Raw genomic sequence first — 24,391 nt, 5'->3', positions numbered from 1 at the left:
AAATTATAGACAACAATTTAATATTGTACTAGGTCTGGACGAAGACACCAAGTACACAAGTAAAATAATAAAAATGTCTTACGTGAAAGTCTTCTAGTCCATCTTCGCCGGTTGGACTCGTGCGTAGAGCTGGAATTAAAGGAAAAAAGTTGGAACATTAATTATATCATTATTTTTCGTTGTCATGATCTTTCAGAGAATTAAACACGGCGCCATGATTCAATAACTGACATGCACCAGAACAAACAGATGCTACTTCATGCACGACTTACAGACTGCGATAGTTGAGACTGTTACAAAGGTTTGTTTAGCTTATACTTCATTTGCAGGGTACATGTATTGTTTACGCTAGTGAAGGATTTACCGTCATTAAAAAGTATTCATTCGAAAAGTAGGGTACAGATCATAATTATAAAATTGGTTTCCCTGCCATGCCTGAAATCATTACACGAATTTTTAATTATCATGTAGCCAAGTTTAGGAGACTAATTTGCGTCAAGTATTCTTTTCTGGAACAAATTAGGTATGTGGCAGTTTACTGAACGTATATCAAGTGGACAAATTATTAAACTAGTGCTTACGTGTGAATGTAATAGATATTTAGTGTTTATGAGTACGAGTAATTTTTAACCGGAATATTGTAATGCATGAATCATGACCGGTATAGTGGGATTTTTTTACACAATCTTCACAACTCAATTTCTTTATACAATGTGTTATTTTTTAATAGACGACAGAGTGCCTTCCGCGGGATTTACCGTATACCGAGAAAAATCATCTGCGATTTATTGCACGATATTTCTATAGTCATATTTATGAGCCATTTACAGGCTCTCAAGATATGGTGCCGCCGATTTCAGCGGTTGAAACCACACGTTAATTGCAACCCGATACTGTCACAAAAAGAGACGCATTAGAAAACATTGGGCGAGGTATTGCATTCCTCAGGATACTTTCGGGAAGCACTCGTCAGACCACCCAATGTCGTATATTTTCGACTACCCGTGAAAACAGACATAGGTATAAAAACTGGTGGCAAAAATGGAACAATAAATGAAAGTCTAACGATCATACGTGTTGTAATTTCAATAGCGCGCTGCTGGAGGGCATAAATTTACGGGTAGTTTAAGTAGTCGCAGGTTGCGAGTCTACAGCCCGTATTATTCTGGAATCAACTGTTTCGGAGCAATTATTATACTTGAATACATCCTATACACGTGCCAGAGAGATCGTAGGGGTCGTGCGATGAAATATAACACCCTGAATTTGACCGCCTAAAGACAGATCAACATTTAACTTTTCATTGTGCACACACAGTAGGTACGCAAATCGTATAATGTTGTCAATTTCCCACTTACCCCGAGTAAATTTCGTGGCACGTATCCCTCGCGGTGCGCGAGCTTGCTCCACCACCATTCTCGCTCGTTGTCGTCACCTTTCCTGACCACAACCAGGGAGTCGCCATTTTTCAAGGAAAGCTCGTCGCTGTGCTGCGCATCATAATCGAATACCGCATACACCTGTCCGTTGTTCATTATGCCCAGTTTCTCTTGCACGCCTAGAACGTCAGGTTTAGCTAATTATTAATGTTTATAGTGTATACTGAAATCTCAAAATGAATTTCCCTGACTTCCCGGTTTACCAGGATCAGTATACAACCTGTCGACTGTCATACAGATATCCCTGCTAACTGCAGTCTCGTTGTGAAAAACGACTCCGACCTAGATACAGGGAACGAATGTCAAAGCTACACTTGCTTTGAACGTAATGAAATGGTCAATTATGTACATATTACGCAGCCGCAAATTACTCCCAAAGTGAAGAATGCGAAGATCACAATACGATTAAGTATTGCACGACGCGTATTATAATATATCAAGAATATCAAGATCCACCGTAAAGTCTCGCGCCAAGGACATAGAAAAAAACGTCACGCACGACCCGACGCAGTCTCTTTATCGCGAAGAGAATTCTACGGTCTATGCGACGAAAATGTTGTCGGATATTTCTCGCCTTACACGATTAACTGAGAAATTCGATAATTTTTTTAGAATTCGAGTCTGAAGAACTTTCATTGCTCTATTTTAATGCAATCAGTGAACGGATAACTGAGCTGTATGTATAATTTGTCGTATTGCTGCCCTCGTCAAATTGGTCGCTCTAGAATTGCCGTCATCTTAAGACCACACATGTATAAAATTCGTTTAAAAGTCGTATGACTATAAAAATGACATACAGAGGCCGCAGCAAAATATGAATTATCAATAGTTTTCATATGAACAACTTGAAGGAAAACTACGCTGACACTCGTGATAGAATAAAAGCTACAGGGCCTTCTGATGCAGCACTCTTATTTTCCATTTAATGTAAAATGTAGTTTTATGGTATGAAACCTAACCTTGATGTAAAATTTAGAATGAATTTAGTGAGGGGTGGTGAAAATATCCTAATTCAAATATTAGAGTGTGGAAAATTCCACAGTTTCCTCGCGCTGACGTTAGTTTGCACAAAGATATTAGATTTACAGAATACGACCACTCATGGTACGACAGCGATGACAACGAAATCAGATATTTATTAATGCTGAATTCCAGCGTAGATACGTAAATCATGTACCGAATATATTTCACTACCTAATCTATCGTTTGGTAGGGGTCGTGAAATCTAACTTGGTAATGATAGTACTGCTTAGAAGACAGTAATCTAATACGAGCTCGATATTATACAATCATATAAAATGTTTAAATCAGTTTTCAGATACATTATATGTACATGAACCTGGCTCACTGATTCGCAAACAGCAAGTATCACATCTAGTCATGTTATTCCTACAATTTCTGTTCGTTTACCATCATTTGGGTGGGAAATTATTGTGTTACACGGTGCGAGCTATAAGGTTGAGGAATCATTATTTCAAGAATATCCATGGCTTGATAATATACCTGTATACTATGTTATACTACATATCATGCTGAGTACAGCATAATCAAAATGTAACTGGTGCAATTTCACTCACTGTATAAATATTCAGAGCAGCCGTCAAAACCCTCTTCATCTTCCTCACACTTTTCGGCAGCGGTCTCGTGGTCAGAGAGCGTCGTAGCAAATATGCATGCTCCGTGCTCAACCAGAAATCTTACCATCGACAGATTATTGCAGCTGGCTGCGCAATGCAGCGGTGTCCTTTAACATGGCAGAATATACATGATTCAATTATACGAATTCAATATACAACTGCATGGCTGTTGAAAAAAAGTGTCAGTCCTTGCCGCACATTTCTGAGCACAAGATGATTGTATGGCAAGGACTTTAAGATGATCGATTTGAATTCGAGAAAATATGAAATATCTTCATAACAGTATGTTCGCATGGAAATCAATTAGAGAGGTGAAAACGGAGGAATATAACGTAGGTATACTTGCAGGGCATGTAGGTAGAGTGGAGAAAAGAAACTCACCATCCATCGCTATCTTGCGCGTTTACGTCGCAGCCGAACTCTACGAGAAACTTGACGATCTCCAAATGTCCCGCGCATATTGCATTGTGGAGAGCGGTTATACCCTCGTCATTTGCGGAGCTCGGGTTTGCGACCTCCTTCGCTGTCTTCTTCACTAATTCCAATTCACCCTCGAGACTGGCATCCAATAACAAGGCAAGAGGATCAAACGATACCCTGCGTGAGACGTTAGCTTTTCCCGTCGTAGATTTGAGATTACCCTTTTTCCTCCTTATCACGTCAGCTTTGGAGCAGTCTTGATGTTGGTCACTGTCCGTCCTGCCGCGATCGACCATGTCGTTGTTGTTGTTACCGGTACCCTTGGACGCGAGTTTCTCGCCACTGCCTTGCAACGGTTGTCTCTCGTCGGCATTCAGGACGTTCAACGCATCGACGATGTCACATTCCTCCGTCGGTCGCTCATTGTTCGGCTGTTCTAATTGATCCACTTTTTCCGCGGACTCGGGTCTTCGTTTAATCCCACTGTTTTCCGGCAATTCAATCTGATCACTTTGCATGAGATCCGCAGGTATTTCCGTTTCAGGAAAAAGGAATGCGGGGGGCATCTCAATACGTCTGTTTATAGATACGTGGACATTTGACTTTGAGTATCTGAGCTTGGGTTGGTCGGCGAGGGAAGCCTTCTTCAGCGCCAACGGTCGCGCCTTGATTATTTGATGACTCTGGACGTCCGTAGGTGATTCCGGGGGTTCCGAGGTTGGGATTGGAGGAATGTCTTCGTCCGTTTCCACCCTGGGATGATACACCACACTTTCGATCATGTAATTCATTTATATGCTTTTACGCACTTAAACCTAAGTTGGGTCATAACGATACATTACGTATACATACAGTTTGTTTCAGCTGAGAATGCATGTCGAGGAAAATTTAGCCACTAATATATGGTGATAATGTGAAAGTCCTGAATTATTGCACTCTTTTGTCATGCAGATTTCAGTACTCTAATACAAATAAAATAATGGAAAATGTTTAATTCTCAACTGATGAATGCGATCGAGATGAAAATTTCACAGTTTCTATAATAGAATTGCTTTGAAAACTAAGTTTGGCGTTGGTTTTATAGCGACCGGTTCCACGCTTTGCTGAAATCGACGGAATGGCTATGCGAATCCCCATAATATGATATAGGTATGTATATGAACAACATAAGCAAATGTTACTCAATCCCTTCCGTGGCAAACTTAAAAACCAGTATTTCTCTCCCTTGATGAAGCTCCTCAGCCAATGTTTCCCAAATTCAGTACTAAAAATAAATCAGGAAACTGAGATACATATGGATGAATGAATTTATGGGTCCCTTCAGATACACCAATTTTGAAAGCAACATTGAAAACAGAAGACTAAAGACCGGCGAGTGTATGTGCGAGGGCGAGGGGGACCAGGCAGGACGTACCATCGAGCTCTTCAAAGACAGGTTATGAAGCATCCTTCCGTTATTAACGTCAATGCAGAGTGTTTGCTTGTATTAAATCTTTGTAGGGATCATATTGCAAAATTAATTCACATTCAGCGCTTACTCGAGACGATTATAGCGTGCTTCGATAAGATCGAGAGATGAGACATTTCGGTGTGAAGCAACTACGCGCACATGCGTACGCGTAGCGTATAGATTCTGTTGTTTCAAATTACAGAAATTCTACGGGTTTTGTTTTTTTTTAGGATATACAATCTCTCGTCATCGCCAGATTCAAGATGGATATTTTGAAACTCGTAAAACATACTCTAGAATACCCGTATCTACATAGAGATTCAAAATGTATAGTTCATTCGATATTCTAAATATGATTTGACGAGACAGCAATTTTTAGTTTTTATATTATCAAACTTGATCGAAGGGTAAACCAAGCATTTTGGTGAATTTTATATTTCATTATCATGTACTAGGTAAAGCATATATAGTAAGTAAAATCTATAACGACGAGTCTTTTAATGAAAGCTGTAACAGGTTCATCTCCTCTGGCGGGCTGGACTGGTGGGTTGAGACTTTCGGAGAGTAAAAGCATAAAATGAAACTCACACGATTCTTTCTGCGATGCGACGATGAGAATCATGAAACAACTTTTTTATACAGTAAACTGGTGGGAAACTAGAAGAGACACGTGTCGAGGCGAGGAGAGAGTAAGGGTGAGGTATACGTTCGACGCACTATCAAATGCGGAAGCTGAGGCGAACCGGAAATTTTACGCCGATGGACCCGAGACCCTTTGAACAGCAGACTTACGTATACGACGAGACTGAAGACTCGATCGCACTTGTCTATCAATCAGAGTAATCGAATTCGAGACAAGAGAGAGCATAGAACCCGGGACTCGACTGTTGTGCGTGTCACGAATGCCCCCCGCTGCCCCCCTCCATTCCAACCATTCTATTCTGAGATGCATTATTCCCGACAGTCCACGATCGTCTCGCCAAATCGATCGCGGACTAATTAACATTTATAATTAACCCGGTGATCATGTTGTAATTTCTCACTGAAGAAAATACGCAACCGATATTAAATACACATATAGATGTGCAACCGCGAGTAATCGATGTATGATGTATGTTATCTCCTCCACGTCCTCGACTCCTCCGGACATATTATTTCGAAAACTTCCACCGTTCCCGAAGCGAACGGATAGCGTCTTTTTATTATTTATCCCAAAGATATTTTTTTTAGCCGTACTTGTTGAAAACAAGGTCCATCTGGCGTTAGATTACAAGGCATTTGTTAAGAAATATCCCAAGTCTACAATTCATCGCACTCGTATTATCTGCGGTACATAATATACATATATATATATATATATATACATATACACACACACACACACACATACATATATATATATATATCTATATATATATATCTGTATTTTCAAGTCTGTGCTGAATTGCGTTCACATAAGACACGCATGTTCGGTCCTTTTGTTTCCCTTCTCTCTTCAATTGCTTGCGACATGTCATTTTGAGACTCGAAGATAAATTTTCTGGAGTAAATACATAAATTCAGATGTTACTCTGCGCAAGCCTTAATTATGTATGAATTTAGGGATGCATCAACGATTAAGATTTCGATTAGCTGAGCCGTCAGAATTTTGTTTTTTTGATGTTGAGCGTAAGTTGTGATAACGGAGGGGTCTTGAGATCTTTCAGAGAAAAAATAAAAGGTAAGCAGCCTTTATACCTGGTTAACAGCTGAGTAAAACAACGTCGTATCTTGGAATTTTTTTCAAGAACATCGTAATTCGGAATTTGATTGAATGATATCGTTTCTCAGCATTTGGTTCAATAATATTGTACTTTAAGGTGCGATTTAGTTTACAAAAAATTTTTGTGGCTGCGAAACTGCAGACTATATATGTTTTTGCCAGAATATTGGCATTGGTTAACTTACAAAATGTGATTAAGATTCGGTCATACGCCGAAAACTGTTATGTATTTGACGCAGATTACGTTCAACTTCAATCTTCAATATTTGTGACGTATCGTTGAACATATATGATAATGTATTAATCATAAATCTGCAATTCATGAAAATAATTAGTAATTATGCACCAAAGTTAAAACATGATATGGGAAGGAAATATTGAATCTTAATCGTATCTCATGAGTTAACCAGTACTTTTATAAAATCATGCGAAATATACATATTTTTGTTTCGATAAAAAAAGAAAAAAAATTACAGATATGCGTACAGGGCGAGTCTATGAAAAATTCGAGAATAGGTGGGAATTACCTGATCAATAGTTGCCGCCCCGCAGCCAATCAAGACCAGTGGTCAGATAGCTACTAACATTACTATTAATTAAAGCAACGTCGATATCGATATAGGAGGGAAGTTTCGATGATTTGATATTGGCGGCTTATGATAAGCAGATTACCCTCAACTGAAATAAGAAATGTTTAGTAACCAGTTTTCACGATTTCCAAGAAAATTGGTGAAATTGAGAGGCGTCTCCGTTGATAACAAAGTTAAGTCAGGAGTGCATTGGGAAACTAGTCGTCATTTGACAAAAGTAATATTTGACAACAAATTCGATATCGTTCATTAGTACAATTGTTTTCATCATTAACATCGGAGTAGTCAATTACGCTATATAGGTGCAGTAAAATGCATAAATCCATTAACCTTCCGGCTAACTTTGTTTCGATCCAAAATAAAATGCGACTTCGATTCTGTACAAATTAGGTAACAATTCATTCCATTTTCTCATGTCAGCTGCATCGACAGTTATTGTCACATAATTTGTGTAGAATTGAACTCGCATTTTCTTTCGGACCGAAGCGAAACTTGCCGAAAGGTCAAGTCATTTGTGCATTTTACTGTAAATACGTACATCCGAGATGATAGCCGACAGAGCCAACGAATACGTGAACGTACTTCTTATTAACTCATCTAACTGGCTACAGGGCGGCAATTATTCGATAAGAAGCTCCTCCTATTTCCGCAGTTTGTACCTACTCACCCTGTACATGGGATATTCCACTCGAAACAGTGTGGTTTTCGGTCGCTGGTCGCCGAATTTAATGTCCGGCCAGAATCTCATACCTTACGATCTTTTGAAGAGTGTTCCATAGTTTTGGATCCCAAGTAATTCTTGACTCCCCGAAAATCGCGATTGAAAGAATTTCATTGGGGTCTTCCCGATTCACTTGAAAATTTTACCGAACATAGTTCAAGTTGTGAAAAAAGTGTGGTATCATTTTCAACTAGACGTATTTTTTTGTTCGCCATCAATAAATTGTTGAAGAAATTATTCTGGGACAGAAAAGTTTTTCGTTACCAGGGTTTTATTGAGATCAAATTCGGACGCCAAATGCTGACACAAAGCGGTTTAAAATACAACCATCATGACACGAATAATTCCTACGTTTTTGGCGTGTGAACTCTATGCTCGCGCCGCCCCGTGGGGAATATCTAAAACGCCCTATTTAGGATAGAACAGCAGCTGATAAATGTAAAAAAATATACGTAAATAAATAAATTGCGGTAAGTTTCAAGTACAATGATATTAATTTTATCGGACATTTGTGCATTCGGACAGTGCGCATTTACCAGTAAAAATTTTATCGAAGGAGAGAAGCTAATCAACGCTGAACATATTACTTATTGTGGTAAAGATAACCAGGAAACTGGTCCAACTGACTATTATTACATTACTGCTTATGTATCACAAGCTTTAAATATTAGAGAAAAACCAAATGGAATCTCTTGCATGATAAAGAAACATAGTCAAATTGAGGATATGTCTTGCAGTTGCAAAGCCGGAATATGAAAAATTCCGAAATTTAATTTATACTCATTGTTAGCGGGATATGTAATGTCGAAGCTCGCAATGTGCACTCTTGCCATATGGCACAACCAGGCGGACTCACGTTCGCCACAACTTTACTCACCGAACACCTTGAAAATTGACTCTTGTAACGGAAAATACATCCGTACAGCTGCGCAATTTACAAATCTCGTTTCTCTCGTGCGAACTTTATCTCAATTTTATATTAATTTCCTACCTCATGTGTGTACATATATTAGTATATTGAGCTTCTCATTTTGGTTTTGATCCTGAATTTTAGTCGAGTTTTCTAACGGTCTGACTTTCACATTTTCCGCATTGTGCATAAACTTTGTTTCCGTAGCCCCTCGACATTTCTGAGGTGGCTAAAACAAGAGGGGTCAGAATCGACTTCACTCGGGTGTACACCATACACGCATACCTATAATACAAACACATTCATACCCATGTACGAGATTAAGTGATTTATAAATGCGTATATAGCTACCTCGCCCCAACGACAACCAAGGCCTTTCCATCGGCGATATCGGAACTGACTTCGACTTTCTCGTGGTGAATCAATCTGGGCGGAGGGTTGGGTTTGTTAGGTTTCGGTGGTAGAGCAGGCTTGATCTTATCATCCCCCCTTGTGAGCCTCCGGTCAGAGTCATACTTCAGTCGTTCGTACTCGTATGATTTATCCGGTAATTTATTTCCGGAAAGTTCGAATTTGGTAGGGTGGTCATACTTTGCCGTGTGGTGGTCGAACTTTGAGTTCTGAAGCAACATATGTCCAGCTGCGTTATCAAATATTGAATGACTTTGTTCCTGTTTGAATTGTTGCAATGATTGTACATGTTCATACTTGGCCAAGAGTTGATTGTTTTCATTATACTTTGCGGAGTGATCAAATTTTAATTGTTGCTGCTCATATTTTATTTGCATATGGTCGTATTTACCATGGGTTTGATCATGCCTTGCCGGTTGTTCGTAAGGTTTTATCGATTCTCGCCGCTCGTCAAACTGGGATTGTAAATTATCGTACTTGACTATATTTTGGTCAATCTTCGTTACGGAATCTGCCTTGATCACGTTGTCGTTTTGCGCATCATTACTAGAATTCGTGTTTGGCGATAATTGCTGGTTCTGCTGACAGTGAATTTGAGTTTGATTCTGACTTTGAGCGAAGGGATTGCCGGAGTAGTTGGCTTGTAAATTCGCCGAGCATTGTGTAAGACTTGTTCCGTTCGTCAAAAGATTCGATGAACTTTGTGATTGATTATTATATATGTTATCGCTGATTCCACTACCTTGAGATATATGCGCTTGATTGATGGCTGCGAAGTTTTGTCTTTGGTTCGCGAAATAGTTGTGCTCTTGGCCATTTGAGTTGTAACCTTGCGTGGCTGGTAATTGTCCGTGGCCTATCAAGCTCAATGTCTGTGGCATTACGGGATGAATCTTTGTCGAAGATGTCTGATAAATAGGCGATTTTACCGGAAAACTGGGTGCCACGCTAGATACGGGCTTCTGATGAAACGTCATAGATCTGTAGTTCTGATTGTGCGAAAGAGATTGTGCGACATTGCTGACAATATTTGTACCGGAGCAGGAGTTGCCATCACCGTGTTGTTTTTGATTATGAATCCTCAAGTTTTGTTGATCACCAAAACTGTAGACGGTGTTGTTGTTGTTGTTGCCATTGCTGTTGCTGTTACTGTTGTTATTGTCGTTTTTGTTGCTGTTGTGGTTATTGTTGTTATTGTTGTTGATGTTGCTGCTGTTATTATTATTTGTGGTAGTAAGGTTGCCGATGCTGCTATTGCTATGATTACCGCAGTTACTGTTGCTGCTTGTGTCGTTATTGTTGCTGTTGGTAGTGGTGGTGCTGGTGGTGGTAATAGTGGGGGTGCTCATGGTGGTGGAGGTAGTACCTTTCGTACTTTCGTTAGTGTTAGTGCCAAACGCGACCGCGATAGTTGCAGCAGTATGAGAGGTAGGAGTGACGATAGTGGTTGATGCGGTGTTGGTAACGCTCGCGTTGGCGACGCTCAAGTTGTTTTTGGCTATGTTATTGTTCGTTGGATGCACAAAGTTGAGGATCGTCGGTGACTTCAGCGGCTGGGATTGGCCTTGGACGTGGGATTGCGATTGACTGTGGGCAATCTGATGTCCGTATTGCTGAAACGACCTTTGGCCTATCTGCGATGCGCTCGCGCTGTGTTGTATTTTGTTTTTATTAACGTCATCGTCAATTTTGAAGTTGACGGCAAACTTTGTATTATACGGCAATGTTTGGTACTTCGGATCATTCTTGTTCAATGAAAAATCATCATTAGGTATGTGCGAGTATGGCTCTATGGCAGCGATGTTACCTGCCGGCCTCGTTTTGTTGCTAATAAACTCAAGTTTTGAATCGGCAAAGTTTGAGTGATTCACACTGACGCGTTGATTTGATCCTAATTGTTGACTCAATCGTTGGTTCAGTGCTCTTTTACGCTGGAGCCGGCCCTGGAGTTGTGCTATCCTTGCATCTATGGCTGCCATTTCCGCCTGGCGTTGAACCAAAGCCAACCTTTGCTGGGACACAACTTGGTTTTGCTGTTCGTTCATTTTGTTACGGTACTGGAATCAGAAATTTATGCCAATTTATGATAACTCAATCATGTTTCTGGAAAAAACTGCGAATTATTCACATTCACATTCAACAAACGCAAGCGTTACTATAATTTAAAATAGCTTCTACGTCCACCCCCAAAATAGTACGTAACAACCGGATGTCACGTTCCTCCCCCAACTCCGACTCACGGTAATGCCACACTATCCAGGTCCTTCGCCCACCAATAATACGGGAACGTATTTCTTGATTGGCCGGTCTAGGGCGTTTACTGTTGTACAAGAATTAGATAATCTAGAAAAAATTTTGTTCGCTAATATGTGTATCAGTCTTAACTGTAGTTTTGACGTAATTAATGAAACTATATAACGTATAGGTTCATATTACTGTAGTGTGATAGAGTATTGCTATTGCAAAGCTTTCGATTCTACACCAATAAAACATAGCTGAACGGGGCTGTTTGTAACTATTTCGTAAAAATCGCCACATCTCCGTAGTACGTCCTTCTCGTTAAAAATTATGCACGCATCCGCGCTTGCATAAAAATATGTTTTAATTCAGACACTATACAGACAGCTTTCGAAGAAGATTTTCGTACACTTACGCTAGTTAATTTTATAGCAATTGAGGCATACTATCCCAGAAGCTGTACGTGTATGTGCTTTGATTTTTTCTTAAAAATGTTGCTATTGAAATGTCTAGTTTCAATTACAAATACGCCTTGAATTTCTATGAATGCAATATAATATTCGATAGGCACAATTAATGCTCTAAATTTTGATTAAGAGACGGCGATTCGGTGGATGGCGGGTAAAGAATGAGCCCAAGCTGTAGGTTTGATATTTGAATTTGGAGCTATGCAAAATCATAACAACAACTGGTTAGCAATGAAACTGTATCGCATTGCCTACTCTTGCAATAGATCCACTATCTTAATCTTCATACGGATAAACTTTGTGTATACCACATAGAAAAATAAATTTAGGTACATTAATATATTTTTTAGTCACCATGAGTTCTCTACGCAGTTTTTCAAGTTCCGCGCTCGCGGGAGTTGGTAGATGTTCGGTCCCATTGTTGTGTCGACCCCTCAATTCCTCCAGTTGCCGGGTCAACTCTTCCACTTTGGCTACCGCTAACGACAGTTCTTTTTCCTTCTCATTGAAAAGCGCTCTGATGCAGTCGAGGTCGGACGCTAAATGTTAACATCAATATAACAAGCATAAATTGCCAATATGAATCAAAGTATATGATTTGTATAACGTATAGCTGTTCAAAGTCAGTTCACTTGTTACGTGTGAAAATTATTTTTCGTGACATTGTACATGGTACATGACTTATAATTAGAAAGGGATAGAAATTGCATTGTTCGACGGGTTTCATCCTGCATTCGCGGTATAGACCATCTAGAACACGTCAGCAGTCAGTGAAACTGCGCTACAAACCAAGTAGCACACAGTCGACTCACATTCGACTTATTGTCGGCGGAAAATGAAGTCAACCAATCGGAGACTGATGAAGAGTTGACTACATGTCAACCATACGTTCACAAATATCTGCTATAGGTTATCAGTTCACAGTCAATAGTGTACAAATCGACTGTAAAATGATTCATTATTGTCAAAAATCAGTCAAGCGAAACTTCAATCTTTCGAGAATTGCTTCAACAACACTTCGCGAAACAGTGAGGTCCAACTTCACAATATATACTTGCCGTAAGATCGTAACCCTTGGCATGTTTTTTCCTAACTTTAAAACAGAGAATGCAGGCGATAAATTTTTCGTACATTTCATTGTGAGTTAATTTTAATGCTTCACAGCTTTTTCTACAATTCAAATGTTTTTTATTCAGATTTCAGCCATCCAGAACGCTTTTTGTACAGGTTTCTGTAGGCAGCAGGTATTTCTCGAAAACTAAAGGAAAAATTTTTTTTTCACGCATAATCGTATAACGAATATACTTGGTAAAGTACGTACTCGTTTCACGAGGCAATGCATTCTTGGACTTGCAAATCTTAATTTCCATAGAAAATATTATCGCGAGGTAAGTCGGTAGAAAGGCGAAAATATCTGAGGAAGTCTTTCAATGGCTTCTTTGGAAGAAACGCTCTTAAAGGAGATACTTCCATCGCACCGTGGCTAGGCGCAAGGGTTGTGCCAAAAGTTATGAATCGATCCCTCAATTAGATAACATCATACTTAATGCGAACATGGAAAGATTCTCAAACTTTCTATGCCAAATTAAATGGCAATAGTAAATTGGAAAATATTGCCTAAATCGAAATCTTTTCTCCGTTTCTGGGTTCCCTAAATCCGACGTTGTTCAAGTTCGATGACATGATATACTATAATTGAACATTATTATTTAACAGTAAAATACAGAAATCCAAATTTCGATGAATTAAAGAGATTTAAGGCTGTCAGCCATTTCCAGAATGCTTCTCGGGTAAAATAAACCATCTATGCGCACAATGTACCAAATATACGCGTGCATAACTTAATTACTTCAAACACCGTCGCGACATACAAATTCGCCCACACTCATAATCTTGCTACCGAATTCAACCTTTTTAATTCTTATTTTCTGAGATTTTCTGAATCCATTTCTGATTCGATTCAAGTAAAAATTATCCTTGGGGCGCGTTACACCGTAGTCGGAAAAATGCTGCAGGGTCTTGGTCGAATATCTGACAATCGGTAAACCTGTACTACGAATATCAGTGCTTAAATCACTGAATTACACCCAGGCTCTGAATCGGAAAATCATAGAAAAATAAATAAATCAGTAATACCATCTTGTGCTTCGATATTTTGATTATTCGTCAAGATTGATTAATTACCAGCTGAAATCAAGTTCCGAATGACGTGAAATATACTCTACAGATACATTGCAGCGTAAAATGTCAACGGTAAATTAAAAGCATTACGTGATAGTCGAGATGGTTATTAAATTTGTGTAACTTACTGAGCGTGGCATTGTTCGCTCTTGACTGATCAGTCTGCGATCTCAGAAGCCTGAGGCGATTGAGCTTGCTCTGTTGTTGATCTAGACGATGCCTCAACCTTGCCAGTCTGTCCTGCTGTGCTGGCTCCTGAAAATATATCATCGATTACGTTTATACATATATCTCTCGTAATATATTCCGTTTCATTTTTATTTTAAACCTTTCAAATTCAGACATCGTGTATACATGACGTATATGTATAATCAAGGAATAAGTATGTAACAACAAATTCGTACATTTATTTTCCACGTGTATGAATTTTAATGCTACGTGATCTTGCGAATCGGGGTGGCCGTCGAAAAGATTTAGACAGCACCTGAAAAAATTAACTGTACCTATCTGTAATCCATTCGATACGATTGCTAGTCAAAGGCTCTCAGATTATACATTTAATATGTATACGTGGGGTCATCCAGCTCAACTCTACCACCCTCCGGACTTCAACCACGTATGCAATACATTCAAGATATTTATGAAAACACCGTTTCAGTCGAGCAAAAGAATTGATGCATTGGTGACTTGACTCTAGTTAAATCGAAAATTGAGTATGAAGACCAGGCAGTTCTAACATTATCTATTGTGATGTGAGAAAATTTCGTTCTAGAATATTAGCCATTGAATTTTTTGATAAGTTTAAAATCCATTTTAATACAGCTGGAAGTTGACAAATGGTCGAATGCTTACATTTTTTCATTAATTATATAAAATAAGAAATGCGTTTTCAAATCCATTTAAAATCCGAAGTACAAAATGTCATTTTAGGAATTGTCTTATTGTAGCCATTGAATACCGAAACTATAACCCGAGATAAAAAAAAAAAATCAGGGGAGGTACTCTCGCATAGTACGATGAAATTTCAAAAGGAAGAAAAAATCTAAGGTATTGAAAAGTGAAGGGTAAACGAGTTGAACTGAATCCGCCCATTTACATATATCAACCTTATGGTGATTCATCGGGGTTCGAGTTATCCACACGTGAATGCATACCCATTCGCACATAAGATATACCTATATCCATACTTCGCCGATGCGGATAATCTTATTCAACGATACGGTACAAGGGTGAAGGTTTGAAATCGAATATGACATTCCAACCGCACGAATTTACATATTTCGCGTAATAAGTACGAGTCAGTTATTCACGTCGGCTGTCTCAGGAATCTATTGAAAAGTCGCGAAATTACTCCAAAATACTCCAGATGCCCCGTACGTTCACTATACTCGTATTGGAATTGAAGACATGGATGGATGGAAAATTCTACTTTTGAAAATAAAGAGAACAATGTGGGAAAACTGTAGCCGTGCCTTCAACAAATACATTTTTTTTATTTTTTTACACACACACACGCGCGCGCGCATATATGTATATACCTGTAAGCAGGCATACGTGAATAAATGTGATTTTTTCAAACAAAATCATCGAAATCAGTGTCATTTATTGGCGTGCAGCAGTTTAGACATTCTTTTTCTAATCTTGTGACCTGCGTACCCCTTGCGCACAACCGCCGCTTGCAACCAGTTGAAATAGGCATTTAAATATTATGATGTTCACGGCGCATATGAATAGCCCTTTGACAGAAGAGGTCAATTGGTTTTTGGCTCTTTTCTTATATACATGCATGATATAGTTTGAGTGGGTTGCGTCGATCAAGTTCACTCACAATCAGAGCTAAAATATTAAGTAAAACGGTATGTAGAGTTTGACCGTAAGTTTTCATTGCACTAATTATCCCGAAATGGGTCTCTTAAGGGAGGAACAACGTTAGACCAATTTTGACCACGCAATTTTTTTGGTTTTGGCGCAATAAAACATTTCAGGCGTGAGCGACATTTTTTTTTAAATTCCATTTGATTATACAGGGGGCCCATTCTAGCCGCCTCTTTTCTGTATAATATAATATAAAGATTTCTGTAAGCAATGAGAGTTAGAAATTTTGTAGCAATGATCTATCACCAAGTCCTGATTCACCCCAATTCTGTGCATAATATTGAAGGACGTGGTTGTAACCTGTGCGCCCCGGAGCACGGCTAGGCGAGTTTCCCTCTGCTCCAAGAGTCGCTTCTGCTGGGCGATCTCCCTCTGTTGCCTGGCCGCCATATTCTCCAGTTCGCTAAGCACCAGCACAGCCCCGCTACCTCCCACTGGTAACTGAAAAACGAAATTTCAACATCAAATTTCTGACTCTTATACTGTATTTATCGTTCGCGATTGCACTCTGTCATCGTGGAGAACATAGTCGTATGATCAGCCGGACGCACCGGGATATACATATTTTACATAAAACGATTGACAATGAGTATGCATATCTCTCTCTCTCTCTCTCTCTCTCTCTCTCTCTCTCTCTCTCTCTCTCTCTCTCTCTCTCTCTGTGAGTAGACTAGAGGATAGCGCCGAAGTGTGCGTAGTAAAGGTATAGGACTACGTTACAAGATGTATCAGCCCTGCAGCGCAGGTTGGCGTTAGTAAATCGACGTTCAGAGCAACATTTAGACGGATGTTAGGAATCCCGACGGACCGGTCTCAAGTTCGGTGTTTACTCAAAGACTCAATATCAGGTCCTGGAAAATGACAGTCTGAGTATCCACCAAGCACCGTTTGACATGAGAGAAAAAAAGTTTAAAACCACGTGTAGACTGACTTTGGGATTCACGTCGTCTCAGCCTTGGCTCCAATGGCAAGTCGAGGGTTAATACAAGATCCGGGGAAACGACAATCGACTATTTACTCAGCACTAGTTGATACCGCTGAACCGTTGGTTCGACCAACTCCCAATCGCCAAAGTTGGATCAAGAAGAGGCCGTATTGCAGGTGTTGGCAAACTCCACATGGGCTAGCCCGTTTCGAGAAGTATTTCCTGTATACCTTACACCGCAGGGTAAATCATGAGTTAACACTCGTAGAGATCCGTCAATAGAAGTAACGACATTTGATATTACCTGAAGCCCAGATGTGTGGCTAATCGCTATATCTTGGTAAAAAGTCAGAGTAAGCGAGATATATTATGTGTTTACTTGTTGTTGTATGGCAATGAGAGAGAGAGTCGCTTCAATTAGGGATTTCAGGTAATATCACGTGCCGTCACTCGCGCTGACATACATATTCGCTGATGCTCCAATTCAATTTCTTTTCAGAGTAACGAAAACGTTTCAAACGTTGGGGAATGATCGTGTTTGCTATTCTGCCTGCAGACTAATGGATACAGATTTAGAAAATTGATGCAAAATTACGGAGAACATGGTATTCACAATCAGATATCAGTACAGCGTAGCGTAACTTCCAGGTACCTGACTGAGGATCTATTGTATGTTAGTTACTGTATATTCAGTGTTTTTATCAATTTTCTGAACTTTCTTCAATTACATCACAAATACAAATGTAAATATTATCATTTCCTAAAGGTTGAAGCGATTTTGTTATTCTGGCGGGAAAAAGTGCAAACTATGATTTGTTCACTTTGTCAGCACTGTACGAAATTCCCGCAACATCTTCACCATAGAATAAAGTCTTATCGATAATTAAATAATTTATCGATAATATAACGAACACATTTTCGTATTTTAGTCGTATTTGAGACTTTTTTTCTATCAATCGACCTAGCGTGAGCGCTGTAACCTTACCTTTCGAAATCGTAAAAGAAATTGTTTCTACAGCTATACTATATCAGTCTTCACACGAAAGATTTTCTTTCCATACCCATGCGTTAACAACATTTTGCGTCTACTGTTAAAATTTACGATAATCTGAGATCCGCCTATCATGATAATTCAATGTAAAGAAAGCACACTAGTTCATTTGTCATGGTAGACGTGAGTATTGCTTCCTTATTATAAAACTGTAAATTAAATTATTCGTAAATATTATTTTCTGCGAATGACGAGGAATAAAAATGCATTTGGACTCTTGTGCTTTTGGTTTCATGCTTAAGACCGTCGATTCTATTCGTTAAACTAGCTATTCCAATTGGTCGAGCATTGTTCGTGACTTTTGTACAATACCGATTATCACAGACACAGAACCGGTACTATCAGACCTGCGGGCATAAGTAAATGCGAGCCTAGTTCACAAATTTTATTCACATAGAACGTTCGCGTTCGATGTATAGCATTGCGTTATACACGATATACGAGTATAATTTGCTTATTATAATATCTCACGTGCACGCGTATTATATTAATATCAGCACTCCGGATCATAGACGGAATATACTTGCGTTTTTCCTCATCCGATCGTGACCAGTTCCATTTTTACGGTAATGCGCAGACAAGGGATTGTTCAACAAGTGGAAGAAAAACTCGAAAAATTCCAGATTATCATTATTAACTGAAGAATCTCACGGTACGTATAAGTTAGCGATCAGAAATTATCTTCACCGATCGGCGTAATTTGTTTTATGGATTTCGAAGAGGCGACCGATACACGGGTAACTATCAAGGGTAATGCCAGTGAATTGTTTCAACATCTATACCAGTCCTCGTGTATTATAAAGATAATAATGTCTGTGGCACGAATTTTAGCCGGTATGCCTTCCATGTTACAACATCATTGTACATGATTGTCATTTCAGCGATACAACATCCGTTTTCCGAACTGCGCGGTTTCCGGTATAACCGTTGTTTAAGGCAGAAAACGCCATGGATATTAATCAAGGTAGGTATCGTTTGTCATATAAGTACTGGGTGCGTAGGTATACGATCTGTGTAACGAGACACGTGGTGATCGAGAACGTCAGAAGTTACGCGGCAGCTGGCGCGACGTGGCGGTACGCGTTAGGCTTGGAGAGCATCGTCGTCGGTCGTTCGACTCGACGCTTTTAACTATTTCTCGAAGGCCTAGCGCCGAGGCTCCTCGAGCGTGGGGATAAAACCATATACTACCCCGAAACATCGGGAACGAACGGAGGTACCCGGACAGCTCCGGACATCACCGAGTGCCGGGGGCTTATCGCTGAGCAATCGCGAATCGCGATATCTATCTATATACGCGTGTAACCGATGCACCTAAGCATGCATGCTCACATACTATATGCGTATGGATCTATCTATCCGTCTATGTACGTACTCGAATTGAAATTTAACTTTCAGCTCGTGTCTGCCTATTACAGTCTCCATTCAACCAACGACGATTCGGCTCTACGTACTCTTGTAAGATATACGACGCATTCGCAAGTACATGGTACGGTAATTGCGAGTATCGGGTGTTACATATACCGGGCTCAAACGTGGAAATGAACCAGCGCGGCGCCAAGAAGATGCGGAGCCGGAGTGACAATTTTGTGCCTGAGATGGCAAATCGTCACTACGGTTGCCTACGCTTGGAGCTAAGCTGGTCTATTTCTACGTTTAACCACGGTATACGCGCCGTTATATTATTTCCACCTGACATGCACAGTACTGTATTCCCTAACGCACGCGTGTGAAATTTGCAGTGTCAACCGGCTACCGTAGAATTTACAGGCCGGAGCGAGGAGAAAATTTAAAACTTTCGACTTACTGGACTAAGAACAACATAATTTACAGATTATAAAAAATTTCTTTCGCTCCGTTCATGCATCTGCATTCTCAAGTTTTTTCATCATTATTATTTCAAATCTCAAAGTTCATATCTTTACACTGATTCGTTTTCGAGCAATAAATTTCTAAATTTTTAAAAAATTTTTTCCCATGTTATTTAAATGGGAAAGAGAAAATTGAGAATCGCCACCTCTAAATATCAATATTAAGAGCTCATATTTTACCGAGGTCATTTTTGAGGGACACTCGGAAGATTTTTCAATGTTCTTCGAAAAAAAAAAAAAAATAGTCGATTTTTTTGAAACACTCTAACGTGATGTCTTATTGTTAATCGCATTGAATCGAGTAAAATTGTATTACGTCGACGAAGATTAGTAGACATTTTATGCTACGCCCCCGTATATCATTCGCAGTGGCGATAAGGATTTAACAACCGATCCAACAATATACGTATAAAGCGTATGTAGACTGGAAAAAAATAATCTGCATAGTTGAAAGAATACGGTTTATATTATGTAATACTATAAGCCCCGTGCACTTGGTTTACAATCTACCAGAGTTGTGCCTCACTTCAATTAAAATAATGGTTCATTTTGGCTCAAACGTCAGCTTATTTGAATTGAATTGTTTGAATCAACAGAGTTTCAGTTTCTTTCGAAAATAAGTAATGTGTCACTTGACCATTAACTGGTTGCGCCAATACGATTATTCAAATAATTTTACGCTTTTCGAAAGTTATACGCAATTTTTTTGACTAAGGATCGAAAATATGTCATACAAGTTACCTCTATCGACTTCGAGCGAGACTTGATGGGATGTCACTGTACTTTTTTTCATCTAACCCAATATCTGACATTAAAAACAAATCTTGCACTCAATTAATAAGATTATTTGATAACCTACAATATTGGATAACAGTAGCGCACATCCCCTGTCAGTGTATATAAGGCTACGTAAGTATGTGTGTAATAAATATAATGCAGATAGTAGTTCACACATACCTAAGTATGATTGTTACATTGGTCATATCCATTCCTCGGGGGAAAAAAAAAAATGTTTGGCAACAAATGGCACAAAAGTGTTTGGTCGGCTTTGACCGCTGTAAAATTTGATTTTCAAACAATCGAGTAGTAAAAACGCTGGACTGATATTTATTGCAGAAGATATTCTTCCGATGAGATCAATATCTGAATAGATTTCTAGTACCAGCAACAATTGAAAGACTTTAAGCGAAGGAGAATGTATCGCAGAAGTTTGCGTCTCGGGACTGAACGTGAATCAAGCCTGGCTCGGCATTAATTTCCAAACGTGTGAAAATCCGAGGAGGCGGAAGTATGTATTTATACGTGCAGGAATTTATTAGCGTGATGATTCAAGTTTACTTCTTATCTAGAAAAGTGGCTATAGCCATTTTACAAATATACAGTTACCACTGCAGTGTGGGTATTCGTATATGCCCTGCATACGCGCACCACGTTTGAGAGGGCCATGTGCTGCTAGGTATGCCTGCTGCGCCGCGTCAGAATTACACTGGTCACATGCCTAAATTCCGATGCCCCGTGCATGCGGCTTCGGGGCCGCAAAAGGACACTAATGGACCAATCTACACCACATAGTTAAGTATACCGATAGGAAATGGTGAAAGTTAGCAGGCCGAACCGACGACTTCGCATGCGCAAGATAATTGAATTCTATTGGTCGGCGCGATCGTCCCGCGGTAACATATTCTTCTTTGTACACTGAGGAAGTAGAATCGTTGATTCGACAAAATATTCCATTGCGGGCGGCGAGAAAAATATGTTCTTGCTGTGAGTAATTTTATTTATTTATTTTTTTTTTATCAGCGAACAATTTGGTGAGATCTATAAGTAAAATTTAGCTCAAACAATAAATTTTTTTTTGCCCGAGTCTTCTTGACAACTCGGTTTTCCGCGTAATAGAAACGGGCGGAGAGTTGCCGTTTCACGCACCCGTTTCATACCGTGCGAAAGGCAGATTCTCAAAAGAACTAGGACAAAAACAAGCGGCCTTAGACTGGTTATGAGCCAGCCCTCGAACTTTCCGTTCTCACACTGCAAGTTCCAAGTTCATGGAGATAAAAAAGGAATAACATCCAATTCGAATTTCGAACTACAAATTCAGATTCGTGATAAACGATTTTAAAGCCCTCGGATACCATATTATATGGTAATATGACGATTTTTTATATTTATAACCACTATAATGGATCCACCATAGCAAATTTCGGAAGCCTGACCTTGGATTCGTGATCAGCCACCCAAAAAACCTAACGGTACCAATTTTCATTCAAATCCGTTCGTTCATTCTCAAGATATCATCATTCTTATCTGATTTTTTGGAATTTAGTCATTTAAATAATTCAAAAAGTATCGAACCTGTCAGAGCCAAAATCTAATTAGTTATAATTCTGGAAAAACCGCGTCGATTGAGACCAAAAAAATTCAATGGAAATCTGGTAACCTGATCTCGAGATATCGTCGTGCAAAAAATTAATCACATGCATACACACACACACATACAGATGTCCATTTGAAAATGAATGGAGGTAATTTTCTAAACTTGAAAACGTGGAGATCTGGTGGAGGTTAAAATTTTCATTTTCGGGGCTATTACAATAGGTTCCTTTTTTTCTCTGATAACAAAGAAACGGGAAGTTAAATAAAACGTTTGCATAACGGACGGAAGGCAATTTCGCTCGTAAGATAGCACTCGTAATCGCCTTCTGTGACACATGCGTATAAATTTTGCAGCAAAAAGACGGCAATGGTTGCAAAGCGTTGCGAGCAATATTAGAACAAGGTGTGGTCTGAATTATTACTGTCAAAACTCTAGCAAATCATTCTAAGCAAACGCTTTCAGCAAAATATCTGTTAAATGTAAGCGATGCTTGCTGTACACCAAAATAGCAAACAATTATTGCTGTACATTTGCTGCACAAAAACTATTTCACGAAAATTTTCGGTAAAAATGCAACAATAATCGCAGCAACCGAAGCAGACTGTTTGCACCGACACGCTTCGATATCTGGGTACTAGAATATATGCGTTTGTAACACACAATCCCTTTTTTGAGCATGGTAGATTGCAAAGTTCCTTTCAGAGATGTATTTTCATTGAATTATTTATTTTCGCAAAGTTACATAAGAGTCTTGACTCCGAATGGTGTCGCCTATATGTTTCAGTAGGAACTTTATTTTTTCTTTATAACACACCTTGAAAAAGGAGAAGCTGGGAAGCAGATTTACATGCCAGATGAAGGAAAACGACGAACTTGACTCGTATTATCTTATAGGATAAATAAAAATGTAGTGAATTTACCTAAAATGACGATCTTAGTTTGTATTGTGAGATTATTATTAACTGTTTTCGAAAAGTGCGATTCACGCGGAATAAATCCCAACGCGAATTTTGAACCAGGATATATTACTTATCCACTAATACTTCGGGGACTCGTCTCGTTTCGGCCGAAGATTGCGCGGATCGTCAAGCTTATAATAATGTATCCGGCTCGTCGAGAAATCAGTGTAGCAATCAGATTATTATACTCTCATATACCTCGTCCCATTTACCTGTCACCTGAACAGCAACTTCGCGCAGAAGATTTCTTGTGTTTTCTGAGATGAAACTTGAAAACTATTTTATAATACAAAGAGAGATAATTTCGCATTTCACTACTGTTGGATTTTAGATCGTTAGATTGATGGATGAAAATGTTCGATTTATGTTTAGATTATATTGTTAGATTTGAAAACGACTTTACAATATATAGAGAGACAACCTACGGAAATATACATACAACTGCGATCCGGTATCGTAAAAATATTGAGTATCGTAATTGAAAAAACCGTTATCGGTGAAAAAAGAGTGAAATAAAAGAGGTATTCACGTATACGTATATTGTATACTTATTAAGGGAACAATAGATCGGCAAGGCACAAAAGCTTCTGTAACAATCGCCGAGCGGAGATTTGATCAAGGGTTTATATTAGCGACTAGAGGTTACTATTAATGTCAAGAAATTTCTTATCATCCAAGATAAGCTGAACGGGGTGCCACCACCTTAATACCCGCGCGGCGACGCGGCGCTCTGACGAAGAAAGATCTCCGTGGCCGGAGGGTGCACCGGAGGGATTTCGTATACGGCCACGGGGTAAGAAGAATAGGTGCTCCAAACTGGTGCTGGTGGGCTGTTCTTATCCTGACCTGTTTCACAAAAGATCCATAGATATAGGTATACCTAGTATTCGAATGGAGTAGCGTTTCACGTTACACATAATATAATATCTTGCATGGAACTGGCTGGCTGGCTCTTTCGTCAGTGCCCATCCAAGCCCCGGTCGAATCGACCGCGGGCATTCATCGACAATGCCTGTAGTTTAAATGATTCGTTAACGTTGCTATCGATGAACCAGCCAAGAAAAATTGTTGAACAAAACGTTCATTTGTCTGTTTAATATAGGAAGGAAA

General features: G+C 39.3%; 1 protein-coding gene across 7 annotated transcripts in view; it reads right to left on the bottom strand.

Annotated features, from left to right (window-relative positions):
- LOC124222197 (apoptosis-stimulating of p53 protein 1) overlaps window positions 1-24,391 on the bottom strand; it is a 34,210-nt gene that overhangs the window by 3,687 nt on the left and 6,132 nt on the right. For 5 of the 7 annotated variants that reach the window (XM_046632932.2, XM_046632928.2, XM_046632925.2 and 2 more), the window contains 8 exons: window positions 16,363-16,542; window positions 14,355-14,481; window positions 12,400-12,584; window positions 9,281-11,397; window positions 3,458-4,249; window positions 3,017-3,183; window positions 1,359-1,558; window positions 83-129 (listed from right to left, as the gene is read on the bottom strand). In XM_046632932.2, the coding sequence (XP_046488888.1) occupies window positions 94-129; window positions 1,359-1,558; window positions 3,017-3,183; window positions 3,458-4,249; window positions 9,281-11,397; window positions 12,400-12,584; window positions 14,355-14,481; window positions 16,363-16,491 (3,753 nt within the window). In that variant the 5' untranslated portion in view covers window positions 16,492-16,542 and the 3' untranslated portion in view covers window positions 83-93. Of the gene's footprint in view, window positions 1-82; window positions 130-1,358; window positions 1,559-3,016; window positions 3,184-3,457; window positions 4,250-9,280; window positions 11,398-12,399; window positions 12,585-14,354; window positions 14,482-16,362; window positions 16,543-18,604; window positions 19,180-24,391 lie in introns of those variants that run through there. The other 2 variants (XM_046632931.2, XM_046632930.2) reach the window with 2 other exon arrangements.

Source organism: Neodiprion pinetum, chromosome 6 (genome assembly GCF_021155775.2).
Source record: "Neodiprion pinetum isolate iyNeoPine1 chromosome 6, iyNeoPine1.2, whole genome shotgun sequence".
Lineage (NCBI taxonomy): Eukaryota > Metazoa > Arthropoda > Insecta > Hymenoptera > Diprionidae > Neodiprion > Neodiprion pinetum.
This window is presented reverse-complemented; position numbering and strand designations above follow the sequence as displayed.